Source organism: Penaeus vannamei, chromosome 24 (genome assembly GCF_042767895.1).
Source record: "Penaeus vannamei isolate JL-2024 chromosome 24, ASM4276789v1, whole genome shotgun sequence".
NCBI lineage: Eukaryota > Metazoa > Arthropoda > Malacostraca > Decapoda > Penaeidae > Penaeus > Penaeus vannamei.
In genome coordinates, this window is record NC_091572.1 from 8,730,550 (window position 1) to 8,742,343 (window position 11,794).

General features: G+C 41.9%; 1 protein-coding gene across 1 annotated transcript in view; it reads right to left on the minus strand.

Annotated features, from left to right (window-relative positions):
• Positions 1-9,828, minus strand: part of LOC113808191 (ionotropic receptor 21a) — a 10,247-nt gene extending 419 nt beyond the window's left edge. Inside the window, exons 1-6 of the mRNA XM_070138025.1 lie at positions 8,773-9,828; positions 8,144-8,394; positions 5,153-5,348; positions 4,847-4,990; positions 2,512-2,693; positions 136-320 (exon numbers count right to left, since the gene is read on the minus strand). Coding sequence (XP_069994126.1) covers positions 136-320; positions 2,512-2,693; positions 4,847-4,990; positions 5,153-5,348; positions 8,144-8,394; positions 8,773-9,828 — 2,014 coding nt within the window. The remainder of the gene's footprint in view (positions 1-135; positions 321-2,511; positions 2,694-4,846; positions 4,991-5,152; positions 5,349-8,143; positions 8,395-8,772) is intronic.
• Positions 9,829-11,794: the final 1,966 nt, after the last annotated feature.

Here is an 11,794-nt window from a genome sequence, read left to right on the forward strand (position 1 = left end):
TATAAGGAGGAATGGTAATAAAGTCAGTAATAACAAGCAGATAAGCAATACATGCATGGGTAAATGTATACAGGATATACAATATACATATGTATTGATACATATATGCATCTATGTACATATGTAGATGTTTACGTGTTTTCGGAGCCTCCAGCAGAGGGCCGCCGAAGAGCAATGGTAACACGTATAGCTGGGGATCAGAAGCATTTCCAAACAAAAGGGTTTGAGTTCTGGCCACGGTTCGGGGAAAGGAAGGACATCCACTCAGATTAACGGTCTCCATGAACAAAATCCCTTCAAAACATTTCACTGTCAGAGCCCTTGCAAGAGGGGGCGTCACAGAAAAGGGATCATTATCACAAAGAATCTAACTTTGCAGTGTTATCATTAGCAGATTCCTAATACTGTGATCCCGGTGTCGTTCACCCTTTCCCCCTTAATCCTGTTCTGAATACCCGCGTGTCTCTCGCTCTGTCGTCCTTCATCTCCTTTATCATCTGCTGATGTTGGTGTCTCATGCAACGCTCGATCGATCATGAACTCAGCGACGACATACACAAATGAATTTAATTGTTCTTAATATCTATACTTCATGAATATTATATAGGAAAGAGTGTAAAGACCGTGTATGAATTTGATTTGTAAGGCTCGTATTGAAAGATAGAATACAGAGTCACTAAATCTAAATGTTGCACATACAGGACATAGATGTATTTTATATTTGGTCATGAAAAACACGATTAACAAACCGTTTTACTTTTTATTTAATTTACTGCGTGAAGTCTTACGAGATATGAAGTATTCTTTACGATTTCCCTCTTCCAAATCTATCTGTAAATATTCGTAACTTCCAGACGATATTATTGCCTCGATACACTAAAAACTAATCTGGTTGATTGTAATTACAACTCAATAAAAAAGAGATGTCATTATCCGTATTTTCCCTACATGAAGTAGTTTTTGTTTCGTGTTTATATGCACATACTTTATCATTTTTGTGTGTTTGTTGTTTATATGCACATACTTTATAATCACTCAGCAACGTGATGTCTCCTCAAATCATATCATGCAAGAGACTGAATTGTTATTTTTATTGAAATCATCCCGTTATAATTTATCAATCTATCAATGGTTCCTTTGCTTGTCCATTGTATTTGCCTAATGTTTGGGGTCTGGAACCTAGAAGCGCTGCGGATTACAGACAATAGCGTTTGTATGTAAACACTGACAGCTGCATGTAACCACAAGATATTGGTGGGTAATTTTATGACCCTTTATTGGTGTTTTCAAAGGATATTTTTGTGTTTGTCAGTTTCAGGTAAGTTAAATATGCATCAAAGGAGTTACAAAACCTATGCAGCGTGTAAAATAAAGACACCGGTAATCTGGAAACACTTACATAACAAAATCGATTATTTAAAAAAATGGGAATGAAATCACTAAATACACAATGAAAATACTTTCATATGTACATTTCGAGGCCTGTGAGAAAAGGACAGCTGTCACATACTCGTTAGAGCATCTTTTTTGCTAGTTTGTTCCACTATTTATTTAGATAACTGCTTTCTTGGATTATTATTATAATCGACACTTACTTTTAAAATGATTTCATAGAGACTAAGAAAATCCGTAGATTCTTCATTGATTGAAGTATAAGAGGTAATAAAAAAACATCAACTTAATTTCATTTATTCTAATGTGTATCGTTTGTTTTGCTAGTTTTATGTCTACAGTTTGATTATATCACTATACAGATATGCAGTAAAAAAGTGAAATATAGTATTTAACTTAAATTTAGATATTTAATTTAGCTTATTGCAAGAAAACATTCGTTAAACACCAGAAACATTCCTTAAGAAAGATTTACTGAACTTTCGAACCTCTGTGTGTGTGTGTGTGTGTGTGTGTGTGTGTGTGTGTGTGTGTGTGTGTGTGTGTGTGTGTGTGTGTGTGTGTGTGTGTGTGTAAAACTCTAATTGCTCTACTCTTTAGCATCAGTGTTACCAAAATATTATTGTTTTTCAAAATATTCTATCCCATGCCTTTAATATAGTAATCATGTCTATTCTAGTCAATAATTAATGGTTACCATTTTCATGATCTTTTTTATGATAATATTAATAATGGTATTAATAATGATACTGATAAAAATAATATTAATAATGACATTGATTGTAATAATGATTATAATAATAATGGCAAGGATAATCATAATGATGAAACTAGTGATAATGTTGTTAATTATATACTTTAATACTAATAATAATTAGGATGATAATTATGATAGTTATAACACCAACAACATAGCAACAAAAAATAACAAAATCAATAATGATTATTAATATAATTATAATCACAATAACAATAAGCATAATCAGTTAATGATACTAACAATCCAGATTTATGACAATAGTTATAATAATAATAAGAAAAATAATTGATAATAACATCAAGAACTATTGCCATTATAAATATAATTACACTGACAATACGCACAATCCAGTCCCCTACAGACGGCAGCGGTGTCGCAGGACCTCGGCGGCGAACACGAGGCCGCCCGCCGCCCAGCTCATGGCGAGGAGGAAGAACACGCCCTGCAGGTGCTCGAGGCTCAGGGCTTGGATGTCCCGCTCAGTGTCCTGCAGCTGCTGCCTGCGCTCGAAGCCACGGCCGAGGAAGTCTTCGGTTTTGATCTGTTTGTGTGGGGGAAAGTATGAATATATTTCTTGTTTTTTTTTTTTTTTTAATTCTTTCTTTAGTTTTTTTTCTCTCTCTCTTTTATTCCAATTTTCCCTTCGTTTTTTTTTCTCTTCATTTTTTTAGCTTTGTTTCGTTTTCTTTTCTTTCCTCTTTTTCCTTTCTTTTTTTTCTTTTTATTCGAGAGGAAGAGGCTCGATTGGTGATGATCAGAGGAATACAAATGACAATTATCGTTCGATTAATATCATTAACCTGCCAACCTTTTATCGGTCATCTTAAGCCTCCTAACTGAATTTTCGCCTCCGGAAAAATGAGATTTTTAAAACTAAATTTTCTCTTTTTCATCGCTCCCTGTCGTTTGTGTGTGGTTTGCTGACTGTTTGCGGTCGGTACACATAGGAATATTATCCGTCAGAATCGGAATTTCCTGTATATATATTTGCAAAATGTGGCGAAACAGTTCCCCAAGGAAAAATCTTTATCACAAAACTCTAATGTATGGATACGTATAGTGTGTGTGTGTGTGTGTGTGTGTGTGTGTGTGTGTGTGTGTGTGTGTGTGTGTGTGTGTGTGTGTGTGTGTGTTTATATATGTATGTATGTACAAACTCCATTTTCTCATACGTTTTCTCTTGGAATAGTCAATAAATAAATGGCTAAATGAGTGGACGGATTAGGAGGAAGAGAGTGAAAAAGGGAAGGAGAGAAATAAGAAAATTCATACAAAACACACACACATACACACGTACATACATATACACACGCATACACATACACGCACACACACACACAAACATACAAGCACACACAAATATACATGTGCACATGTACACGCACGCATACACACACATACACATACTCTCTCACACATACACTATAGCATACTATACAGCATACTGCATACAAGCTCACAGACTAAGCCACGTGATCGCTATGTTGTCTGTCTGCTTCTAATTACAAACACAAGCCAAGTTGGTGTGCGTCAGATATAAGGATGATGTTGTGTGACCCAGTCTCATTCATTCACTCAGGCAGGGAGAGGTCAGAGACAGTCAGACAGCGACCCTGTCCCTCCTCGTTACAGCCCCCCCCCCCTTTCTCTCTCTCTCTCTCTCTCTCTCTCTCTCTGTCTCTCTCTCTCTCTCTCTCTCTCTCTCTCTCTCTCTCTCTCTCTCTCTCTCTCTCTCTCTCTCCCTCCCTCCTTCTCTCTCTCCTCTCTCTCTCTCTCTCTCTCTCTCTCTCTCTCTCTCTCTCTCTCTCTCTCTCTCTCTCTCTCTCTCTCTCCTCTCTCTCCCTCCCTCCCTCCCTCCCCCCTCCCTCTCTCTCTCCTCTCTCTCTCTCTCTCTCTCTCTCTCTCTCTCTCTCTCTCTCTCTCTCTCTCTCTCTCTCTCTCTCTCTCTCTCTCTCTCTCTCTTTCTCCCTCTCTCCCTCCCTTTCTCCCTTTCTCCCTCTCTCCCTCCCTTTCTCCCTCTCTCCCTCTTTCCCTCCCTTTCTCCCTCTCTCCCTCCCTTTCTCCCTCTCACCCTCCCTTTCTCCCTCTCTCCCTCTCTCTCTATCTCTCGGGGTGGACGGCTGCGGGAACCACCCAGCACTTTTGCAGCCGCGTATCGTGTTTATTATTACTTGTGTGTAAACTTTTCCACAATAAAGAGTAAAGCTGTATACAAGTCTCACTCTGCCCACCAGTACCAATATAGGAAGTTAACACCTCTTACAAACACACACACAAGAACCCACACGAACACATACACACATACAGACATACATACACAAACATACAATTATATATATATATATATATATATATATATATATATATATACATATATATATATATATATATATATATATATATAGAGAGAGAGAGAGAGAGAGAGAGAGAGAGAGAGAGAGAGAGAGAGAGAGAGAGAGAGAGAGAGAGAGAGAGAGAGAGAGAGATTAAGGAAGAGAGAGGAGGGTAGAGAGAGAGAGAGAAATTGTGAGAAAAGAAAAAAAGGAAGTTGAGAGAGAAAAAAAGGAGGCGAGAGAGAGAGAGAAAAGAAGGAAGGAGGGAAATAGAGAATGTAAGGAGGCGAGAGACAGAAAGGTGCGGCAGAGAGACAGACAAATTGTTGGAGATCCAGAGAGACAAACAGAGACCTTTTACCTTGACCCAGTATTCGACCAGACCGGATTCCACAAGACGTCGTAACCCATGATTGAACTTGTACTTCCAGGCTGTGTTCTTTTGGAAGTACCAGCACAAGTAACTGGGGTACAGCTGCTCACTCAACATGTACGAGTTCTTTACCTGAAAGAAGAGAAAGAAAGAGTAAATCACAGGTGAGAAGTGGGGAGAGAGGGAAAAAGGAAGGGGAAGGGATGGAGTAAGATAATGGCATGCAAAGGAAATTAGCAAAACACTTATAATATTTTGAGATGGCAAAGAAACCTCAAGCAATTGTCCTCATACCTTATAGTCCACAAAGAGGAGAATAAGATTATAAGAATAGCTTTCGATGTTGGCATGTGTTCTTTCACGCATGCCTTTCACGCAGGCACCATAGGCACTGAAGAGGTCCAGCTTCTCCCCGAGGGCCTTGTAGTGAGGGTCCTGGGACGACCTCAGGGCCCCGGGCACGAACTCCCCGTAGTCGAACATACACACCCTGGAGATTCATTGCGAAAAATAAAATGAAGGTATGAATGAAAATTAATCCATACACATTGTAGAATATCATCAAAAGACAGTTGATTTTTTTTTTCATGGTGAAAGTTAAAGAAAAAAGGTGTGATTGAGAATGAGTACTACACATTCAAGATGAATGCAAGAGACCGCTGAACATTATTCATGGTGACAAAAGTATTAAATTCATAAATGAAAACGAATAAATCCGTAGTCGTACATCAACACCCTTGATATAAAATTCCTTGCAAAAATGAAGGAAAGGTATGGATGAGAATTGATTAATACACATCGTAGACTGAAGCTATCTTTTGGCATCATGTCTCTTATTGCTGTGTACGCTCCTACCGATGTTTATAAACTCGACGCGAAAGATGTGTTCAACGCCAACCTTGCATCTCTGGCAGACAGATGTCCCCGGCGAGATATTCGCATTGTTCTGGGTGACTTCAATGTGGTATCTGGCTGTGATCGAGCTGGCTATGAGATGTCTGTCGGTCCCCATGGTTCAGGAGCTGATGCCAGCAGTGAGAATAGCCTCCTTTTCCGGGACTTTGCTTGGTCCCAGAAATTGAGGATCTCTGGCTCCAGGTACCAGCGCCCAGACCCACATCGCTGGACATGGTACAGAGATGCGGGTAATGCAGCCAAGGAGAACGACCACATACTCGTTATCACTCGTTGGAGGATCCTTCAGAATTGCAGGGTGTACAGGAGTGCTGAGTTCTGTGGTACTGACCATAGATTGGTTGTGGCTACCCTCCAGGTCCACTTCAAAACATCCCAGCAGTCCAATGATCACCCTAGGGTGATTCATTTCGACAGGCTGAGTGATGGGGAGTGTACCCGCGGGTTTGCCGCTCGATAGTGTGACGGACCCTGTTCTTTTGTGGGATACTTTCAAGCATGAAACACGTAATACAGCTCGAGACGATCGGTGTACGCCCAAGACAATTTCATTTCGCAGGAGACACTGGAAACCACAGATGCTTGTCGTGCGGCTCGTCTGACAGGGGACAGGGAATTGCACCGTTCTCATGTGCGCAGAACTCGGTCTCTGTTAAAAAGGCTGGTTGTGAACCTATGGCACAGGGCTTACATGTTGCCAAAGCTGCCATCTGGCAGTCCAATACCATTCCTCCTGATCTGTTGGGGGGGGGGGGGTCATCCCTATCTGGAAGGGGAAGGGGGACTGTTGGGACTGCAGCAATCTGCTCAGTATACCAGACAAGGCTCTCGCCCACATCCTTCTGAGACGTATCAGAGACCATCTACTGAGGCACCAGAGACTGGAGCAATCTGGATTCACTCCTGGTAAGTCCACAATAGACCGTATCCTTGCGCTTCGATTCATTGTAGAGCGCCGCCGTGAGTTCGGGAGTGGGCTGCTTGTAGCCTGCATCGACCTCAAGAAGGCGTTCGATACGGTGCATCGGGAATCACTCTGGAAGATCCTGAGACTGAGGAACTCCAACAACGATTATTAGAATAATACAAATTGCGCATGTATACTAGTACTGGAAGTGCTATAATGTGTGATGGTGGCCTGTCGAGCTTCTTTCCTGTCAATTCAGGAGTGAGGCAAGGCTGTGTCCTTGCACCATTTCTTTTCCACACTTGCATGGACTGGATACTGGGCAGAGCTACTATTCAGAGTCATTGTGGAGCAATGCTGGGCAATATCAAGGTTACAGACCTTGATTTTGTTGACGATATTGCTATTCTATCTAAGTCTTTGGAAACCTTAGTGATGGCTCTGGATGCATTTAGCAATGAAGCGAAACCCTTGGGTCTAGAGGTCTCCTGGACCAAGACCGTGGTCCAGGACTTAGGGGACTTGCTAGGAGAGCCTGTTCAGTCGGCACATGCTTGCAGCGAGGACATTGAAGTCACAGAAAGCTTTACATACCTTGGTAGTGTAGTTCATAACTCTGGGCTGTCAGACCAGGAAGTCAGCAGACGGATTGACCTGGCAGCAGGGGTCATGAATTCTCTCAACAAGAGTATTTGGAGATGTCGGTACCTGTGCAGAAGGACCAAGCTACAGGTTTTCAAGGCCCTGATAATGCCAGTTTTGCTATACGGTAGTGAAACCTGGACGTTATCCTGTGCCTTGGAGGCTCGTCTTGGAGCCTTTTGTAAAAGGTCCTTGTGCTGGATCATGGGTTACTGTTGGCGGGACCATTTGTCCAACCAATGGTTGCACCGTGACACTAGCACAGGACCTGTTATCTGCACAATCCGCGATCGCCAACTCAGGCTATACGCCCACTGGCTCACTTTCCTCAGGATGATCCTGCCCATCAGGTTGTCTCTGTTCGAGACAACCCTGGGTGGAGGAGGCCTGTGGGACGACCTAGGAGGTCGTGGCTTCGGCAGATCAACCAAACCTGTCGTGAAGAACTCGATATATATATATATATATATATATATATATATATATATATATATATATATATATATATATATATATATATATATATATATATATATGTCTATTATATATATATATATATATATATATATATATATATATATAATGTATGTATATATATATGTGTGTGTGTATGTGTGTGTGTGTGTGTGTGAGAAGAAGAATGACTGGGGGAGGAGAAAGAGAGGACAGAGAGACATTGAAGTGAGAGAAAGAGAAATAGATGAGAGAGGAGGAGAGAAGGAGAGAGAGAGAGAGAGAGGAAGGGAGGCATGCAGACAAATAGAAAAACAAACATAAAAACAGACAGAGACTTAAAATACAGAGTGTGAATAGCTAACCACCTGTAATCGCTTTTCGCAAGCTCTTTGACGGTCTGGATCCGCTCGGGGAAGATCGGGATGGTGAGGAAGGCGACGAGGTTGGCCGTGAAGGCGCTGCTCACGATGAAGCAGTACAGCAACCAGGTCCCCACGAACAGGCGCTGCCACTGGGCCTTCGGCAGGCGCGGGATGCTGTTGTTGAACATCGCCCGCAGGAGGTACGGCCACGTCGAGCCCACGCCGCCCAGAAAGGGCACCGGCTGCATGTTGTCCTACGGGAACGAAGACAAAACTTGATGGATCCGAAGGAAAATCAACGAGAACTGTTTTACATATTTCTGATAATTATGTGGTTTCAAGAGTAAAACCATTCACATAAATTTTACTTTATCAGCCTTCCAATACCATTTTACAATGCTATTTTTTCTTCTTTGAACCTCAGTCGTAAGATGGTCGACTCTTGTAAAATGAAACATAAATGGTTGGTTATCGGCGTCTGGAATAGTTTCGGAAGTATGTTCATGACGTGTGGGAATTCTAGCAGCTGCAATGGCATGTCTGTGTTTGTTTTATACATATACATGTACTGTTATGTCTAAAACTAAAATCAGTGTTTACATAACCTTCAATTACCTGCAATGATCCTGTACCTGGACTGACATGATGATCAAGACGAGGACGAAGGTGACGGTGAGGGCGAGCCACACGGAGGGTGTGAAGGGATAGTAAACGCCCCTCCACTTCGGAAGCGGCGGCGGAGACAGCATTGACATCCCGAAACCCTCCATCCAGTAGGACACGGAGGCGTCGAAGGCGTCGACTCTCTCACCTGTGATACTGAAGTAGTTGACGGTGAAGTTCTTCTCCTTGCGGTGCACCATCCCCAGCATCCCCGTCCACGAGCCGTTCTCGAAGGCCCCCCACTTCCGGTCCGGCGCCTCAGCCGTTAAGTTGTACTTGAAGTCGAGCACTCTGGCCATGGCGTCGAGCATCTCAACCTCCACGCCGTCGCCGTAACCCTTTGGTTTCGTCTTCGACTTATAGAGGTAAGGGTAATCGTCCAGCGAAGTGCCGAGCTGGAACTCGTAACCTCTGAACGACTCGAAGCGGTCGACGAAGAGGTCTTCCATCGAGGGAAAGGCCGCGTCGTCCCAGCTGCCAATGAGCTTGATTTTTCTCGCTTCGAACGGAAACGAGGTAAACATTCCTGACGCTGGTTCACTTCCTGAGTTTTTCAAGGTCTTCTCTACAAGGAGTAGTCTCTCGACGCCCTTGAAGGTGTCGTCCAAGAGCAAGGCCTTTTTGGTCTCGTTCGACACGCTAAAGAAAAGCAGGTACTGAGGATTCCACTGGAGGGAGACCGCCTCAAAAAAAGGTCTTGGGTCGTCTTGGAACACGACCACGTGGACCATGAAGGCCCCCCGCAGCAGGTCCACCGGCTGCCCCTCCGACCACAGGGCCCCGTCCGACCCCAGGTCGACCAAGACGTGGGATGCGTTCCGGCCGGCGAGAAGACCTCGGACGCATTCCCAGACCGGCGGCTCCAGACTGGGGTCGAGGTAGAGCACCGCATTCCACCCTGCCAGAGGCCCTTCCACGATGCCCCTCAGAGACTCGAGATGGGAGTCCGGGTCGCCCGCACTCTGGATGATCCTCGACGTGAAGGACCCCGTGACGAGCGACAGGAGGAGGCAAGGGAGCAGCATCCTACAGGTAACTAACGGTGGGTCATCGCCAACTGACCGCTACTCGTCCGTCGTTGTTGCGGAAAGTCTTACTCGCCCCAAACTTGTATCGACTCTCGCTTATATTCGCTCGTCCTGTGAGGCGTGCGCATGCGCTGTTACAATGTTGATGTCGGGCAATTATCTAAGAAGCATTAATAGAAGATTGGCGTGGTCTATAAAAGTTCCCTTAGCATAAGAGTCCGTTATTCATATGCTTGTATAGATAAGTAAGAGATGTGCATATATAAGGACACATACACACACATATGTGTGTGTGAGCGCGTGTGTATGCATGTATGTATATGTATGTATATATACATATATATACACAAGTATATATATCTGTATCTATCTATTTGTCTACATATATACGTATATATATATATATATATATATATATATATATATATATATATATATATATATATATATATATATATATATATATAATATATATATATACATACATATATGTGTGTGTGTGTGTGTGTGTGTGTGTGTGTGTGTGTGTGTGTGTGTGTGTGTGTGTGTGCACGCACAAATATATATGTGTGTGTGCACGCGCACACGCACACATATATATCAGACTAATGAAAGACTGGATAGACTCAAACCATGCTGTCACAATATAAATGATTTGCGTGTTAGGACTTCCGTGTGGAACTAACTGTAAATTACGTCCAAACGTCGTCACTGCTGTTATCGTGTCCATAATAACTCCGCCATGTCTTTTCGACAAACGGGTTGGTGAGTGTGTCAATGTCTGGGAAAAAGTAGGGTTAATTGACTTCAATTTCGGACATTCGTTCGTGCGCGCGCTGTGTGTGTGTGTGTGTGCGTGTGTGTGTGTGTGTGTGTGTGTGTGTGTGTGTGTGTGTGTGTGTGTGTGTGTGTGTGTGTGTGTGTGCGTGCGTGCGTGTGCGTGTGCGTGTGTGATAGAGCAGTTCATCGACTCCACTTCGAGAGAGAGAGAGAGAGAAACAGACAAACTACTTTAGCCAACGCACGTCTTCACCGATGCTTTTGCACGCTCTTTCGCCGAAAAATTCTCGATACGCACAAACAATACTACGAGGATAATCATCAATCTCCGATTATAAATTACTGTACGTTTACGAAAGGTAAGATAAGTAATATAGATAAAATTACTCTATTGCTTTAATGCTTCTTCGTGTCATGGTAATATATATATATATATATATATATATATATATATATATATATATATATATATATATATATATATATATATATATAATATATATATATATATATATATATATGTAATATTTGTTCTTTCCTTACTGCGCACTTCCTTTTTTGTGCCATGATTATAAAGAATTCTCTTTCGTTTACTTAATACCTCTCTTTTTGCAACTGACAAACTATTTTCTGGGAAGATACTACACAGTTTTTCTCTTAGTTTTCTTTGCTGCTAAAATTATATATGTATTGTCTTATAGATCTATATAGTAGAAGTAAACGTTAAAATAAACAATTATGTAACTATTTATATCAAAATTAAATTCAGTCGCCGCAGTTACCATAAAAGAAAATTTATTATAGATACTGAGCGAAAGGAATAATGACGATGATACATCTAAATTGCTGCTGTATTTACTTATTTAATGGTAATATCATTTATAATGTACCTCACTGACATTAAAGCACAACACATTTGTGTTCGCCGCGCACTTGATATGTGCATATTACTTTTTTACAATATACCTGAAAAAAACTGATATAACAAGTTTTGTCTCCACATGCACATTGCACAATGACATTGGCAAGCCCTACAAGTAAGAAGAGTTGGCAGCTCTAAATTACTTATGTTATCATAACGGTGGTCTGCCTTTAAAACATTTTTCTTGCATTCAACGTGAATTGCCAGATGATTCTTCACTAAATGGCTGTCATCTCGATAATGATCTGAAATTTATTAGTA